Here is a 19,110-nt window from a genome sequence, read left to right as displayed (position 1 = left end):
AAAAACACCTTATCGTTCTTAATTTGTTCAGGCTAAAACAGTTGCACATGCGTCTACATCATTTAAATGTATGGTTAGTTTGTAGAAAACAGAATGAATGCCGCTGTGACATTTGTGATAATTGGAATAGATATCGTCATAAAAACTTAGATTTCCAAAAGGAAGAACCAGTCACATTACTCTCAAATTAATTGATTTCAGACATGATTTATGTAACATATGTGTCGCTTATGAGTTGATGTACTACTGTAGCAGCTAGTTAGCGAGAGCATGCCGCACATAACTTGATTAAAGACATTTACTCCTATACTTACCTTGAAGTGAAACAATCATTTCATCTGCTAACAGTGTCGCAGGGAAAGAGTAAGTTCTGTCGACTACTTCTCTGGTTGCTCGAAGTCCAAGAGTGTCGCCCGTAAATAAGCTGCACCCCCCCTACGAATGGCCCCGACGTATCGTAGACACAGTGCGGAGAACGCGCCGCTACAGACGCTGCTCCGCAATTTCCGACGTCTCCGGTAGACGCGCAACAACTGACAGTGCGAGCAGCCCGTTTTCGGCGATGGGCCGGCAGCAAGGTCTGCGCATGCGCGGAAGCACCTACAGCTCGCTGGCGCCACAGAGGGGTGCGCAGGAGTGGTGACCCGTCATTGTTGAGCGTGAATCCTGTCGTTCCCATGTCAATATTTTTTTCTAAGTATTTCTGATTCCTACACTATACAAACGATTAAGGACACAATCTGAGCAACCCTCTTATACTGTTTTCAGATGATGCTGTCGTTTACCATATCGTGAAGTCATCAATGATCACAAGCAATTGCAGAACTATTGAGACAAGGCATACCTTTATCGTGCGAAAAGTGACAACTGGCTCCAAATAATGAAAAGTGTGAACTCACCCATGTAACAAAAGGAATCCACCCAATTTTGGTTATACAATAAATTACACGTATCTAAATGCTGTGAATTTAACTAAATACTTAGGAAAAAATTGGAAATTTGTCTTAGGGTCTCATGGGAACAAACTGCTGAGGTCATCGGTCCCTAAGCTTACATACCACTTAATCTAACATAAACTAACTTACGCTGAGGACGACACACAAACCCATGCCCGAGGGAGGACTCGAACCTCAGACGGGGGGAGTCGCACGGACTGTGACAAGACGCCATAGACCGCGCGGCTACCCGTCACGGCCTACATACTTAGGAATTACGATTACTAATAACTTGAAATGGAACAGTCACATAGATAATGTTCTGGAGAAAGCTAATCGAGGACTGCGATTTATTGGCAGAAGAACTGATCGGCAGATGCAGTAGGTCTGCATAATAGGCTGCCTGACCTACGCTTGTCTGTCCTCTTCTTGAGTACTGCTGTGCAGTCTGGGAATCGCATACGGTAGGATTGATGGAGGTCATCGGAGAAGTTCAAAGAAGGGCAGCACGTTTTGTTTTATCATATCAAGAATAAGACACTTGACATGCGTTGGCGATCACTAAAACAAAGATGTTTTTCGTCGCAGCAGGACCCTTTCACGAAATTTCGATCAGCAACTTCCTCTTCTGAATGCTGAAACATTTTGTTGGCACCCACCTACCTAGGAAGAAACGGTCATTGTAGGAAGTGTACTCTGAAAGTAAGGTCCGATTAGACGCGAAATAGAAACCACTCTGAAAACCAGATGGGACTTAGCACAAGTATCTTGTGCAGTGTCTTTAGTGTGCCTGTCGATAGCTTCACAGTGCTCGTTTCAGTTCAAAACGCGAAGTGATCACGTAGGAATGCCTAAAATAACAGTGTGTCCGGTCAAATATGTAGACCTCGTGAGATTTTACTGAAGTTATGCAACCTACGTAACATAAATGTCATGCGTTTCTTTCTTCAAGACCTTTTCAGCCGCATTCTGCAGGGGCAATGAAGACGACGCTCCTGCAGCGTTTTCGATGGGAAGTGATTGATCACCCACAATACAGCCCTTAATTGGCTCCCTCCGTTGTTCATCTCTTCTCACATGAACCGCTGGCTATGAAGACAACATCTTGGCAGGAACAACGAAAGGCAGACCAGCGTAGATAACTGGCGGAAAGCACAGGCGGGGGCTTTCTGTGACGAGGGTACTGGAAAGTTTGCAGAATGCCACGACAGATGTCTAAATACGAGCGGCGACTTTTTAGAGTGGTAGCTGGAAGACGTGGCTAACTGTTGCGAATAAAAAAGTTTTGCTCTCCACGGTGGTTTTCATTTAGCGACTGATCGGACCTTACTTTCCGAACAGCCCTCGCAATAAGATGAGAGAAATCGGAGCTCGCATGGAAAGATTTAGTCTTCATTTTTCCTGCGCACTCTTCGATATGGGAACGGTAGAGAAATAGCTTGAAGGTGTTTAATCAAACTCTCTGCCCGGCTCTGAATTACGAATTGAAGAATAGTCATATAGATTTTGTTATACGTTTTGATAATACGAATGGTATAAAATGAGACAAATTGTAAATTTAAGCTGCAGTAGCACAGCAAGCAACCATCTTTTGCATTGCTCTATCACGTTTTTTGGTTTATATGTAACGCCTCATATGCTTTTCAGAAGCAATACACTCATATGTAGAGGTTGCTGAACAGCTTAGGTTACGGCGAAAAGGCAGTTGAATCCAATTAATCCCTACAAACAGGAACAGAAACGTGAGTGACTATGTCCGAGGACTCCAGTTCGCTACGTCGTTTAATATGTGCATAATATACGAGGGATATTAGGAAAGTAAGTTTCGATCGGTCAAGAAATGGAAACCACTATGAAAATCTAACAAAGCTTTGCACATATGTGTTCGACAGTGTCTCCAGTATCCCTGTCGGTTGCGTCACTTCGCCCATTTCAGTTCTGGCCTCCTGGTGAGCACATAAAAATGCGTAGAAAATAGTATTGTAAGTAGGCTGTTTAGGTTTTCTTATTGGTAACGCCACGTAGCGCTCCGTATGAAAATCACTGGCTGTGCTGTGTGCAGTCAGTGGCTGGTTGGCATTGTTGTAATACTCGCCATTGTAGTGTTGGGCAGTTGGATGTTAACAGCTCGTAGCGTTGCGCAGTTGGAGGTGAGCCGCCAGCAGTGGTGGATGTGGGGAGAGAGATGGCGGAGTCTTGAAATTTGTAAGAATGGATGTCATGAACTGATATATATATATATATATATATATATATATATATATATATATATATATATATAATGACTATTACGGTAAATACATTGTTTGTTCTCTATTAAAGTCTTTCATTTGCTAACTATACCTATCAGTAGTTAGTGCCTTCCGTAGTTTGAATCTTTTATTTAGCTGGCAGTAGTGGTGCTCGCTGTATTGCAGTAGTTCGAGTAAACAAGATTTTTGTGAGGTAAATGATATGTGAAACGTATAGGTTAATGTTAGTCAGGGCCATTCTCTTGTAGGGATTACTGAAAGTCAGATTGCGTTGCGCTAAAAATATTGTGTGTCAGTTTAAGCATAGTTATGTGTAATTTTTATAAGGGGACGTTTCAGTGTCTCCCGCCAAATATGATGTGCTGGTCACAGATTTCGCCTGATGTTATGCAGCCCACATTACAGAACTGTCATATGGTTCCTACTTAGTGACAATTCTCGGTGGCAATCTGCAGGGGCAATGAAAATGTTCTTGCAGCGTTTTCCATGGGAATTGTTTGATCACCCGCACTACATCCGGTAATCGTCTCCCCCTGTTTTTCATCTCTCCTCACATTAACTACTGGCTATGAAGACAACATTTTCGCACAGACAACGATCTATAGATGGGCCCAGAAAATTGGCGGGAAGCACAGGCGGCTGCCTTCTATGACGCGGCTATTGGAAATTTGGTATAACGGTGCGACAGATGTCCTAGCTGGAGAAGCGAATATGTAGAGAAGTTGATGGAAGGTAGAAAATACTGTCGAAAATAAAACATTTCTTTCAATGTAGTTTCCATTTCGAGTCTGATCGGAACTTACTTTCTGGACAAGCGTGTAATATCGGAGTTGGACATACGTGGACGTGTGTCAACGATACAAAATATGAGGAGTGATGGAGAAGAGGAAATGTGTCTAATCCAGATAGGCTGTCGCTTCTCTACTGAAACACGACAAACTTTTAAAATTTGTTGGGCCCCTACCACCACGGTTGCGGATAGAGGATACGGCCTTCAGATATGAAGGGTAGCTGCGAATACAAAAAATAAGCAGTCGCGGAGAGCCGGTGGGGAGCAGGCGATGGCGTGATGACCCATCCCTGTCTCTTCTTCTCTTACTATCAAATCTATTCATTAGGAATCAGCAACATTAATAGGCATGGGTCCCTTTGAAGTAAAATATTCCGGAGGTAAACTAGGTTCCCATTCGGATCTCCGGACGGACCTTCTTCATCTACATCTACATGATTACTCTGTAATTCACATTTAAGTGCTTGACAGTGGGTTCATCGAACCACAATCATACTATCTCTCTTCCATTCCACTCCCGAACAGCGAGCGGGAAAATCTAACACCTAAACCTTTGTGTTCGAGTTCTGATTTCATTTATTTTATTTTGATGATCATTCCTACCTATGTAGCTTGGGTTCAACAAAATATGTTTGCATTCGGAAGAGAAAGTTGGTGACTGAAATTTCGTAAATAGATCTCGCCGTGACGAAAAACGTCTTTGCTTTAATGACTTCCATGCAACTCGCGTATCATATCTGCCACACTCTCTCCCCTATTACGTGATAGTAAAAACGAGCTGCCTTTTTTTTGCACCCTTTCGATGTCCTCCGTCAATCCCACCTGGTAAGGATCCGACACCGTGCAGCAATATTCTAACAGAGGACGAACGTGTGTAGTGTAAGCTGTCTCTTTAGTGGACTTGTTGCATCTTCTAAGTGTCCTGCCAATGAAACGCAACCTTTGGCTCGCCTTCCCCACGATATTATCCATGTGGTCTTTCCAACTGAAGTTGTTCGTAATTTTAACACCCAGGTACTTAGTTGAATTGACAGCCTTGAGAATTGTACTATTTATCGAGTAATCGAATTCCAACGGATTTCCTTTGGGACTCATGTGGATCACCTCACACTTTTCGTTACTTAGCGTCAACTGCCAACTGCCACACCATACAGCAATCTTTTCTAAATCGCTTTGCAACTGATACTGGTCTTCGGATTGCCTTACTAGACGGCAAATTACAGCACCATCTGCGAACAACCTAAGAAAACTACTCAGATTATCACCCAGGTCATTTACATAGATCAGGAACAGCAGAGGTCCCAGGACGCTTCCCTGGGGAACACCTACACTTCGAAGAGATCAGGCTGAAAGGAACTTTCAGGTTGGGAACATGGAACGTTAAAAGTTTGAACAGGCCAGGATCGTTCCAGACATTATAGAAGAATTAGATAGATACGTTGTAGACATTACAGCTATTCAAGAAACTCGGTGGCAGGGGGAGGGTAGCATAAAGAGGGATAACTATACATTTTTCTATGGAGGTGCGGAAGCTCACAGTTTCGGAACAGGTTTCGCAATAGGGAGAAACGTGCTTCACGCAATCAGAGATATAAGGTTCAATAGTGATCGACTATCAGTTATAGTGTTGTCCGGCATGTGGAAAAGACTACTAGTAATTAATGTGCACGCACTAACTAAGGACACTAAAGAGATCGTTAAAGACGGCTTTTATGAAGAACTAGACCAACTGTGGGATGAGTTCTCGTACGATACAAAATTAATCATAGGTGATTTTAAAGCGAAGATAGGGAAGGAGGAAGCATTCCGGCCTACAATTAGGAAAGAAAGTTTGCATAACATTTCGAATGATAATGGCACAAGGGTGGTTAATTTTGCTGTTTCAAAAGACATGATTGTTGAGAGCACGTATTTCAAACTGAAGGACATTCATAAAGCAACTTGGGTCTCTCCGGATGGACACACCCGAAACCAAATTGATCATGCTCTTGTAGATCGGAGATGGCACACTAGTATAGAAAATGTTAGGACTTTCAGGGGAGCAGACTGCGATGCTGATCATTTTCCTGTAGTTGCCAAAGTTCACCGACGGCTATCTACAGCAACATCAAGGTGTCACAGTGCAGAATTTGTTAGGTTCAACACTGACAAGCTAAATGATGAAAACTTTAGAAGAAGGTACATGATAGAAATTTCAAGTAGGTTTTATGTTCTCAGGACACACGAAGATCAAGACGAGGATATAAATAAAAAGTGGATCACTGTGAGGAATAATATCAAAGAGGCAGCGAAGGTCACAATAGGTACAATTAAGAAGAACAGGAGGAAACCGTGGTTTGATGAGGAATGCTGGAAACTGGTAGAGGAAAGGAGAAAAGCACGATTGGATTGGGATAGCATGGGAGATAGAAAACGAGAGGAGTTCTTGAACATGAGAAGGGAAGTTGGTCTTAGGCTGCGGGCAAAGAAGAGGGATTATTTGAACAATCAAAATAAAAAAAAAAATGAAAGCAAACAGTAAAACAGGAAACATTGGGTAACCTTACCTAGATATAAAAGGGTATAGGAAGGGCTTCAAGGCTAGGACAAATGCACTTCGAGGGGATGCCGGAGGAATACTGACAGACCCCAGTGCTATATTAAGTAAATGGAGGGCGTATTTTGAGCATCTATTAAATGTACACGATGAAGTAGGAAATGAGCAGGCGTACGAAATACATGCAGCAGAACCCCAGATACCTGAACCAACGTTAACGGAAGTAAGAGATGCAATCAACAAATTGAAAAACCATAAAGCACCAGGATCAGATTGCATAACTGCAAAATTAGTTAAAAATGGGGGACAGAAATTGGTGGAAATGGTTCACAAGGTGATGAATTATGGAACTCAGAAATGATACCTGAAAGGTGGCAAGAGTCGATTCTGATCCCAATTTTTAAGAAGGGCGACAAAATGGATTGTAGTAATTATAGAAGGATATCGCTATTACCAGTATGTTCCAAAATGTTCTCGAATATTCTGCTAAGCAGGCTTACACCATATGCAGATGAAAATGTCGGGGTTTACCAAGCTGTCTTTCGGAGGAACAGATCAACTATAAACTAAATACTCACCCTGCGTCAAATTTTGGAAAAGAAATGGGAATTCAATAAACGAGTGCATATTCTTTTCATAGATTTTACCAAAGCATATGATTCAGTATTGCATTCAAAATTGTACAGAATTATTTTGAAACTTGGAATACCAAAGAAGTATGTTAGACCTATAGAAGCGAGTTTTTAAAAACACAAAAGGTAGCGTGAGCGTGGGGAAACTGGAGTCAGATGAATTTGTAATAAAGAACGGACTTAAGCAGTGAGATGCCCTGTCTTCGCTACTTTTTAATTTATTCCTAGAATATATTGTACGAATGGCAGCAGATAATTCAGAGGGTGTGGAGTTAAATGGAAATATTAAGATATTAGGGTATGCAGATGATCTAAACATCATTAGCGCTAAGAAAGAATGTGTAACAGCAAATTCGAATGCGTTAATCAAGGCTAGTGAAGATGTAGGTCAAAAGATAAGTGAAGACAAAACTAAATACCTGGTTTCTACAAGAATACCAACAGCAGTAGATTAGGAAATGTTAAGAGTCGGAGACATGCAGTTTGAAAAAGTGAACACATTTAAGTATCTATCCGTGGGCATCACTTCGAGAAGTGAGATTGAATCCGAAACTGAAGAAGAGATTACGGGCGGGAAATGTGTACTACTTTTCGCTGAATACATTACTTTCATCACGGATATTGTCTAGGAATTTAAAGATTAGAATATACAAAACTATTATTTTACCAGTTATGCTGTGTGGGTGTGAGACTTGGTCTCTCGCTGTGCAAAATGAAAAGCCGTTTCAAGTATTTGAAAATAAAATTTTGAGGAAAATTTTCGGAGCAAAAAGGGATGACATTAGCGGAGAGTGGCGAAAACTGCATAACGAAGAGGTTCACGAACTCTATTCAAGCCCTGACATAATCAGTATTATTAAATCACGTAGCCTGCGATGGGAGAGTCACGTAGCTCGAATGGATGAGGGCAGGGCAGCGCTCAGAGTACTTGTAGGACAGTTAAAGGGAAAACGTCCTGTGGGGAGACCGAGGCGTAGATGGGAGGACAATGTGAAGGCTGATTTGAGGACCTAGGTATTGAAGGTGAATGGAAGGAAATAGGCCAAGACAGGGACAGGTGGCGAAAATACGTTGCTGCGGTAATGGACTCTCGAGTCCGGTATGACCAGTGAGTAAGTGGGTGAGTACCTACAGCGACTGACGGTCACAGTACAAGGAACAATGTCGACTGAACTTGCCGATACTTGTAGGTAGACATAATATAAACGCTGTCAAAACTATCTCTCGTAGCTCATGGGACGTGTACACAACTGCATTAGTGATCAATATGAAAACAAACTTCTCGTAACATACGTTCAGTATAATAAATAAACGCTGTGGCTCCCAGTGGTCGGCACTGTAATTCATAGGGTCGATATCATACTAAGTTCCCCCCTCCCCCTCCCCATAAACCACAGACTTTGCTGTTCGTGAGTTCGTGGGGACGCTTGCGTGCCTCAGACCGATAGCCGTACCGTAGATGCAACGGAAGGGTATCCATTGAAAGGCCAGTTCCTGAAGAGGGGCAGCAGCCTTTTCAGTACTTTCAGGGGCAATAGTCTGGATGACTGTCTGATATGGCCCTGTAACCTCAATCAAAACGGCGTTATTATGCTGGTACTGCGAACGGCTGAGAGCAAGGGGAAGGTAGAGCCGCAATTTTTCCCTAGGACAAGCAGCTCTACTTTATGGTTAAATGATGCTAGAATCCTTTTGGATTAAATATTCCGGAGGTAAAATAGTCCTCCTCCGGGCGTGAACTACTCAGAAGAACGTCGTTATCAGGAGAAACAAATCTGGCGTTCTACGGACTGGAGTGTGGAGTGTCAGATCCCGTAATCGAGCAAGTAGGTTAGAAAATTTAAAAAGGGAAATGGACAGGCTAGAGTGTGGGAATTAGTGACGTTCAGTGGTAGCAGCAACAGTACTTCAGGTCACGTGAATACAATATTATAAATACAAAATCCCGCATCTCGTGGTCGTGCGGTAGCGTTCCCGCTTCCCACGCCCGGGTTCCCGGGTTCGATTCTCGGCGGGGTCAGGGATTTTCTCTGCCTCGTGATGGCTGGGTGTTGTGTGATGTCCTTAGGTTAGTTAGGTTTAAGTAGTTCTAAGTTCTAGGGGACTGATGACCATAGATGTTAAGTCCCATAGTGCTCAGAGCCATTTGAACAATTTGAACCATAAATACAAAATCAAATAGGTGTAACTCAGGAATAGGTTTCATAACGAAAAAAATAGGAATGCGGATAAGCTACTATGAATATCATAGTGAATACATTATTGTTGCCAAGATAGCCACGAAGCTCAGATCCACAACAATAGTACAGTTTCATATGCGAAGTAGCTCCGCAGAAGATAAAGAGATTGATGAAATGTATGATGAAATAAAAGAAATTTTTCAGATAATTAAGGGAGACGAAAAATTTAATAGCGATGGATGACTGGAATTCGAGAGTAGAAAAAGGAAAAGAAGGGAAAATTGTAAGGGAATATGGGTTGGGAGAAAGGAGCAAAAGAGGAAGCCACATGGTAGAATTTCGCACAGAGTAACAAATTAACTATCGCTAACAGCTTGTTTAAGAAAGCTGTACACGTGGAAGAGACCTGCAGACATTGTAAGCTTTCAGACTGATTATATGATGGTAAGACAAAGATTTAGTAACCATATTTTAAAGTGTAAATCGTTTCCAGGGGCGAATGTGGAGTCTGACCACAACTTACTGGTTATAACATCTACATTAAAACTGAAAAAAACTACAAATTGAGGAGATGGGAGCTGGATAAGTTGAAAGAACCAGAGATTACTGAGAGCTTCAAACGAAGCATTACACCATGGTTTACAAGAACATGATAAGTGGTACAATACAAAACGAATGGGCAACTTTGAGAGATGAAACAGTGAAAGCAGCAGATGAGTAAGTAGGTAAAAAAACAAGGCCAAGCGGCAGATGAGCAAGTAGGTAAAAGGACAAGGCCAAGAAGAAATCCTTGATTAACACACAAGATACTGATTTTAGCTGATGAAAGGATAAAATAGGAAAATGTAGTAAATGAAGCAGGAAGGCAAAAGTCTAAAAAATAAAATTGTCAGGAAGTGCAAAATGGCTAAGCAGGAATGGTTAGAGGACCAATATAATGATCTAGAAGCAAATTCACTTGGGGAAAGATAGATATCACTTACAGGAAAGCTAAAGAGGCCTTTGGAGAAAAGAGAAGCAGTTGTATGAACAACAAGAGCTTAAACGGAAAACTAGTCCTTAGCAAAGAAGAGAAGGCTGAAAGGGGAAAAGAGTATATAGAAGATCTATACAAGAGAGATGAACTTGCAGGCAACATTATGGAAACAGAAGGGGATGTAGATGAAAGTGAAGTGGGAGACAGGATACTGCGAGAAAAATTCGAAAGAGCAGGGAAATACCTAAGTCGAAACAATACCCCTGCAGTATACGACATTCCGCAACAGCTATTGATACCTGGGAAGATCCAGCCATGACAAAACTCTTTCATTTGGTGTGCAAGATGTGAGAGACAGGCGAAATGCACTCAGACTTCAAGAATAATAGAATTATACCAGTTCCAAATAAAGCAAAGTTTAATAAGTCATGACTGCAAAATGCAAATACTAATTCTTTTCAGAAGAATATAAAAAGTGGGACGATCAGTTTGGATTCCAGAGAATTGCGAGGCAGTACTGACCCTATGATTTACCTTAGAAGACAGGTTAAGGAAAGGAAGCCCACATTTATAACATCTGTAGACTTAGACAAAGCTTTTGACAGTGTTGACCGGGATACTCTCTTGAAATTCTGAAAGTAGCAGACATACAATATAGCATGCGAAAGGCTCTTTACAGCTAGTAGAGAAACCAGACGGCAGTTATTGGCATGCAAGGGAAGTAGTGGCTAAGAAGGGATTGAGACAGGCTTTTAGCGTAGCCTCGATGATACTTAATCTGTATACTGAGGGAACAGTGAGGGAAACCAAAGAAAAATTTCGAACAGATGTTAAGGTCCGGGGAGAAGAAATAAAAAACTCTTGAGGTTTGCCTACGACATTATTATTCTGTCGAAGGCAACGAAGTGCCTGGAAGAACCTTTGAAAGGAATGGACAGTGCCTTTAAAGGAGGATATGAGATTAACATAAAAAACGAAGATAATGGAATGTAGTCGAATTAAATTTGGTGATACTTAGGGAATTAGATTGGGATGAAAGTTATCTTAACAAAAGCAAAATGACTGTTGCTATTTATTAAAAGTTTTGTTTGATGGCAGCGTAAGCTATCTGTAAGTTTACGTAATTTTTCAACATAGGAATTCGTAAGCTTTGAAAATAAGAATTCGACTGTGATAATGTATTGCTAAATTCTAAATTCGAGAAAGTAACATGAAACTGCACGTCTGGTTCCTTGTCTGATTAAATATTCGCAGTGGGAAGAATACTGTCTGAATTCAACACAATGAATCATTTAACTTTTAAACCCTGGAAAAACTCAGTACTCCCTTTTTCTTATTATTTAATTTTGTCTTATCTGCTTCACAAACGTTAATCAGCCAAAAAATTACACTTCTTGAGTGAACAAAAATTAGTAGCCTTTAACATCATATGAGATCATTTAAAAAATGCAACTCATAAAAATAACGTCACGTATTCAACAGTTATTCAGATTAAAAATTGTGCATGACTGTTCATCTTTCCATATACTCAAGTCGCTGGATGTTTGAACCAAAAATGAGTTAAAGAAGCTGTCGCAATAAAGTACAAAATCTGAAACCAATTACCTTAAATCAAATCATCTTCCATTACACATCAAAATTATCAAAATAAAACATTCTTCTCAAGTTGCTTCAATTTCTTTCCTCATATGAAATAATTAATCAGTATGATCCACTTCCTCAGGATATAGCTTTAACCGTACCACTGGCCTATGGCGCACTACTCGCCTTCTGATGATTAACAGTGCGCATCATCTCTCGCACATCTTGCAAAGCAGGGATGGGCCAAGAAAGCATCCAGGAGACACTGCATCTCCGATGACACTGCTCGCTTTTAATTATGTCCGAAAGAATAGATGCCACCTCCATATATAGTTAAGGCTAACTGGCCATTGACCTCCTTCTTCTGTGCGGATGCACACGCATTGGCCGAACTCTTACGGGTCTCGGTCAGATTGACTGCCGCGAGTAATGAGTATAGTGGGCAGAGGCACTACGAATGCAGTGTGTGGACATTGACTTGGCAATGTGGGTCTCACGGGGAGCGTGCAAGGGATAAGTCCCTGCAGTCGAACTGTCCTCTGTGCCCTCGCTGTCTCAGATGGATAGAGCGTCTGCCACGTAAGCAGGAGATCCCGGGTTCGAGTCCCGTTGGGGCAAACATTTTCAACTGCGCCCGTTTATGTATATCAACGCCTGTCAGCAGCTTACGGTATTGATTTAATTATCATTTCACACTGCACATAGGCTGTGAAATTTCTTGCAAAAATTTTAGTTTCGTGATAAGTGTTAGATTTGCCCTACACTACTTTTTACAGTTTCTTTAGTAAAAAAGCACTGTCGTCCGTAAAATGAATGCAGTAGAATTCGGTGATAACATTATTGTAGACACTACCGCCCAAAAGTCTTGTAGAATAGTTTCTTGATGTAAACGAAGACTGAGTGTAAAATACATATGGTTTTTATTCCACTGACATCGACAACCGTAGCACAGTCAGATTAGTTCATGTGTAAGTAGGCTAGGAGCAGTCTCAGAGGAAATTGTGTCAGTCTATTACATTCTCCGCAGACAACTGAAAGCCAAGTATACCGCATAACCATGCTGTTGATCATAAAGTTCCTATTTGCCACAGAAATATTTTTTTTTTTTTCAGTGCAACTGGAGAGAGCTATGCTGTGTCTGTTGCGAAATCGTAAATTTTTTGCTGAGTGCTACAACAGTGGAGGTGTCCAAGCATAAATCATAATCGTATGTGCAAGAAAGGAATTTCCCAGAGGTAGATTTTGTAACATATTACATACGTTGGCAAACATAAAAGATACAGAGTTAGGCAACAGCGCTCAGTCAGAGTTTTACAAATACTAATGGTAAACAAACGATGCAGTCCCATGTGGAACACAGTAAAACATGTGCATAAGATCGTTCCGTATCAGTAAAACAAAATAATCTCAGTAAATGAGCATTGGCATCGTCAGTGAAAACCACGTGAAAATCTCAGTTACAAAACACTGTATCTGCCTTATTTAGTCATGAACTAATATTTTTCTCTTAAACTATCTTATATACTGCGAAACACATCTATAATTATTGTATCTAAGAAATGCTATACTTTGCAGAATTTTACGAGCTCTGCTAATTACTGGGAAGGACACAAGGTGAAAAAGGAGAAAGAGGGTTCTTTTTGTTGTGCACAGCAAGCAGTTTGTTTTTGTTGAAATAATATATTATTACCTAGTTAGTCATGAGTCTGTCAAATATAATTAAAATTTGTGGCCACAAGGGTATCTTACCTGCGTATGTACCGGCTAAGAAATCTTATCTAAGACGTATATCCTTTATGTGTTCCAAAATAAATGGCATGTAGAGGGTAAACAATAAAGAGTTGGTGTACAAAGGTAACTGCTAAACATCATGGAATAAACAGAAATCATGGGAAACAAAGTGGTGTTGCATGCTGAGAAAAAGAACAGTAAAGTTAGAAGCATGAACACAGGTAAAATCTCTCATAAGCAAAAAAATGAAAATTGTTTGGCACATTTATGATCAGTCAAATGTAGCTTCCTCTCCACAGTTTAATCGATAACCTCAGTGCATACGAATTTCCTTTCTCAGACAAAAAATAAAAATAAATTACTAAATCTGAAAAATACAAAGTGTGTATAGTAATCAAGTTGAAAGTTCACTAATCATATTCTCATCTTTCTACAGATCTTCAGTACACAGGTTAAAAATATATCACATAAAACCACTTAACTGTCTTAAAATAAAATTCCATAATGTCATTTCATATCCACTACCAACATTTCTGCAACTCGTCACTGTTCATATTCAAATCAATATAAATTTACCTGAAACGCTTCATGACTTTGCTCACAAACGCCGTCTTTCCCATAATTCGAATCAGAAATTATAACTGAAAATAGCGAATTCTTCAACATTTTAAGAACTCCTTCAAAGAAATGTTACGTGATCTGTACAAGCGTCCATTCCCATTTACCTTTACCTGTAAATTCAACTGTATAGAACCGTCCCTGTAAGAAAAACTTCTAGCTCTTTCTCGTATCTGTGAAATCATTTTTTTTATTTTTTATTTTTCATCATTTGTTTTATCCCCTTTTCATTCTATTTTGTTCTCCTGGTTACATGTCTAAAAATAAATTGCCTGACGCATAATGTGTAAAATATAATGTGCAACAGTGAATTACATTGTATCGAGATAAGTATGTTAGACACAAGGGAAGGAATTGCTCACTTTGCATCATCAAAAAAATCAAAATCTACTCTCTAAGACTTCTACCTACATCTCACACGATAAATGGTAAGATGCGCATACAAAGGTTTGAATAAAAATTTGTCTTAATTCTACATATGTACAAATGTTCCAAAATCCCACTGAATAAGACTCTTGCTCGCTGCATTCTCTCTCCATCAATGTGTGTGGACAGCATAGAAAGAGTGAAAGCAGACGTTATTCGTGAAACTTTTTGACACTGAATAGGTGCTGTAGGCCAAGGCTTCGTTTAGTCCATAATGATTCCACCTAAAAAAAAGGAGGTTGCGATATGGAGAGTTTTAAATTAAACAGAATTTTCTGAATGTGTATTTACCTTTGTTTTATATTCGGTGTGAACGAACCAAGAGTTTTTCATTTACCTGGATGTTTCTACCTATGCCTTTCGTCTTTTGAAGTCCTTTTATCTTCCTTGCCGCTTGCCTGATGTTTTCTAATGCAATGTGTATTATTTACTGCTATCGTAAGAATCTTGGCTTAGGAATTAGTAGTTACTCTAATTCTGTCTTGTGAGAGTTTGTTTTTAAGCACTAAATAAGGAAAAAGTAACGTTTGGCAAAGAATTTATGATACCCTGAAAAATGTTGTCCCATTCTCTGTGTTTTTTGTGAAAGTAAAGTCTGCACAATTATCCAGTTTCCTTTATGATTCTTTCTGCTTTATTGGGTGGAACATGGTAGCGGTATATAAAAATTGGCTTACTTCTCTGTTCTTCTACGTGCGAAACCAGAAACATGATCTGGATTGAGGTCCACTGTCAGAGATAACTTTGACAACATGTTCCTCTTCTCCTATGAAGTTCTTAACAAATGCCACTGAGAAAATTTTGGCGGTTGCTTTTCTCAATGGTGTGAATGGAACGAATTTGGGAGTTAGCTCTACAGCTACAAAAATTAACGAATAACTTTATCTACTAGTCGAAACAGGTCCATACATGTCAACGGCTGCTAAATAACGTAGTTCAACAGGAGTGATAGGGTATAACTGAGCAAAGTATAGACTAGTTGTTGTATTAACGTTTTGACAGGATTTGCATTTCGCTGCAAATCGTCAAATCCTTTTTTCCATGTTGATAAAGTTTGTCGAAGTATGTAAATTGATTTTCGTGCTCCATAGTGTACGTAACGTTTTTTAATGTACCATGTAAGTTCGTTAACTACATCTTCACGAATACGAACAAGCCGTGTAGTACTGTCAGGCTCCAGTCGTTTGACAAGAATTTTGTTTCTTATAAGTTAAAAGAGTCTAACTGAAGAATTGGTTTGAAGAATCTGTTGTAATTGTTGTTTGTCATGGAGAGATCTTGCTTTGCATCTTTCTACTTTAGTCTGTATTACTTCTAATATGTCTGCTGGAGATTCGTCATCTTTATTTGAGTAAGGAAAGTCTTTGTTATTGAACCGTGTCGTATACCAATTAACGTTTTTGTCTGAAGTTAAGAAATTAGACTGTTGGTGTCCTGTTTTTTCTAAGCTTAGTGACATCTAACCATCGTTGTTGTATAGCGATATGCTATAAATGTTGAAATCCAATAATGCTTTGTGTTTGCTCAGAAAATCGGTTCCCAGTATGGCATCTGTTGTAAGTAGAGGTACGATCAGAAAGTGTGCGAAGGAAGTGTGATCCTGTACCATGAAATCCAGAAGTGTTTGTGAGCTGGCATTCACTCCTTTTCCTGAAACAGCACCTTCTATTTTAGTTTTGCGTAAGGGTCAAGTACGAAAAAAAATTGTCTGTATTACATTTGTTGATTGCTGAATCTATGACAGCTGTGGCGGGAGAGCCTGAGTCTAAAATTGCGTTTAAAGTATGTTTTCCTATTTGCGTACTGATGACTGGGTAGTAAATATGTTTTTGTGATTCTTTAGTCTCCCATAACAGCAAACCTCTAATGTCTTCTAAACATATCATAATTTCAATAACGTTGTCTGAACGAGTAATTTCCTGTGCTGTCTCGCCGGGCGCATCTTTCTGGCGCCTGCACCTCTAGTCATTGTCTAACTCCACTGTCCCGTCTCTGTGTGTTGGGAGATGAAACGTCAGCGACCTGTACTGTACTCTGCTGTTCCCGATCATTCGGACAATGCCACTGTGGACGGGAATATCTGTCTGGCCATTTAAAGAAATATTTCGTGGTTTATTAAAGTTTCTTTTTCTCCAGGATTCGTTATTTCTGTTTCCGTAACTATTAGTTTGATTCTGGTAGTGTTGTCTGTCGTCGTGTGAGTTCTGATAGTATGGTTTTTGTCTGCGATTGTTTTATTATTCCTCTGTACGTAATTATTTCCGGAATTATTGTTGTGTGTATGTGTCTGTGAGACTGTGTCAATGACTGTTCATGTGAGCAATGGTTCATGTTGCCTCCCGTGTAGAATGTCTTCTGGTTATTGCAATGGAAATTATGAATCGGCTGGTAAGTGTTCTGATATGCTCCATTTAAGTTCTGGCTGTTTCGATATAGTATGTCGTTGCCAAAATGATTTCCTCTGTTGTCATTAAATGATTCTGACTAACCTCTGTTGTTTCTGATAGTTGCGGTTTTTGTGTGAAACATTGCTATTACTGTACTGTGGGCATGGCTCCCCAATCTATAGTAACTGTAAAACGTCTCAGAATGCTTTAACATTGTCTTTCTGGTGTCCTGTCAGTAGCGGGATCCTGTCAGTAGCGAGATGCGTAATCATCTTGGAAGTTTCGAAATGCGATGTTGGATTACCGCTGATGGCTCGTAAGGTTCTAACAAATGTTGTATTTGTTGTACATGTGTTCAAAAAATTGTGTGGGCCTTTCAAACTGCGAGTTTTCAAAGTTTGGTAAATTTAGAAGTTTGTCCTTCACATCAGGCTGTGTTGTTTCAGACTAGTATGCTACAGGGAGTGCTCTCTGAAAATCTTTAACTGAAAAACATTGTCATGAAGTCGGTCTTGAGCCGCGCGACTGCTACGGTCGCAGGTTCGAATCCTGCCTCGTGCATAGATGTGTGTGATGTCCTAGGTTAGCTAGGTTTAAGTAGTTCTAAGTTCTAGGGGACTGATGACCATAGATGTTAAGTCCCATAGTGCTCAGAACCATTTTTTTTAAGTCGGTCTTATTGTCATTACTGGTTCTCCTTTCAAAAAATTCGTAATGTTTTTTGAGTGATGAATAGGTTTTATGACTGTAGTGTCTGAAAAATTTTGTATTGCCTGAGTGGTTGTTGTCTCCAATGGAGCTCAATTTGCAACATTTAATCTCTAGTTTTGATTATACTCAGAGAAGGAAATGTTCTAATTTGCAAAAAAAAAAGTTGTTATGTGGATTCTGAATCGTATCTGATTCATGAGTGTCGATACTGACTGCACTCTGCTTGTCCGGATGATACATGACAGTGTCCTACATTATTGCACCGGAATTAAGCTCACTGTTGTTGGCAACTATATGATCCCAAATCACATTATTGTTGCCTGCTGAATTCTGCAAATAAGTTTTCTGTGACCAGAGATGGATTTAAGAATTTTGCGCCCCTAGGCTCACCATATTATATTTGCCCCCCCCCCATCCCAAAGAAAACATGTTTTAAATAAAAGCTATTACCCGATCACTTGAAAATTGCTGTTTATGGTGGGAGCGCTGTGAGCTGTGTCCGTACTCAGCTATTCGTTGTTCTGAAGGACGCGTCATCTGTCTAGTCGCGCTCAATCAAAATTTAATATGGTTCCTGAACTGTACTTGGTGCCCTGCAGCGGAGAAAACAAACTTAAAACTGCATTGTGTTAACACATTCGTCTGTTGAAAGATAACACAAACGAACACAAGGAAAATAACGTTTCTTTTGTTGCCTAAAAATTCAACAGAGCATGTAGGAGCCAATGGATTTTTGTTATACATTCACTTTTAATATATTCTTTTACAGGAAACAGTTGAAAATGAAGATACAAAAGTTCTTTTACAATCTCCATGCATTTATTTTCATAATAGTCGAACATACCATGAATAGATGCAATAAATTCTACAGGTGATTCATATAATTCATGCACTATTTTAGTATCAATATTTACACTTTGAAATTTCACATTTACACTACTATATTTCTAGAGTATGTCCTCCCAAACTCCCATCATGAATATTGTTTTTAGTCTCCTGAGTTGATTCAATAAAGCTGAAGCTTCATTTCACACAAACGGTTTTGGAAACGTATTGTTGGCAATATGTGTAAAGGCATTGATAACGTCCTCCCAGTTTTCACATCGACTTAACACACGCTTCCTTTCTTTGCTGACCACCATGTTTTTGATTAACTATTTACCGTTTTGTTTCTTGGTTTCACGAAAGAAAGAAGTTTATCCCAGCACTGTGTAGAAGCTCAGAAAAAATTATACAGTTATTGCACTACATTGAAAAATGAACATGCTTCCCGACAACAGCTTGCACCACAAGTGGTGAATAAGTTCGAGGAATGTGTTGCACAAGGCACATAATGTGCTTTCGGATTTCGTTCT

General features: G+C 39.9%; 1 protein-coding gene across 1 annotated transcript in view; it reads right to left on the bottom strand.

Annotated features, from left to right (window-relative positions):
• LOC126272377 (opioid-binding protein/cell adhesion molecule-like) overlaps positions 1-535 on the bottom strand; it is a 256,864-nt gene extending 256,329 nt beyond the window's left edge. The window contains exon 1 of the mRNA XM_049975191.1: positions 315-535. Coding sequence (XP_049831148.1) covers positions 315-333 — 19 coding nt within the window. The 5' untranslated portion in view covers positions 334-535. The remainder of the gene's footprint in view (positions 1-314) is intronic.
• Between the last annotated feature and the right edge of the window lie 18,575 nt (positions 536-19,110).

Source organism: Schistocerca gregaria, chromosome 5 (genome assembly GCF_023897955.1).
Source record: "Schistocerca gregaria isolate iqSchGreg1 chromosome 5, iqSchGreg1.2, whole genome shotgun sequence".
Lineage (NCBI taxonomy): Eukaryota > Metazoa > Arthropoda > Insecta > Orthoptera > Acrididae > Schistocerca > Schistocerca gregaria.
The sequence above is the reverse complement of the archived record's forward strand: the minus strand, read 5'-3'. Positions and strand labels throughout refer to the sequence as shown.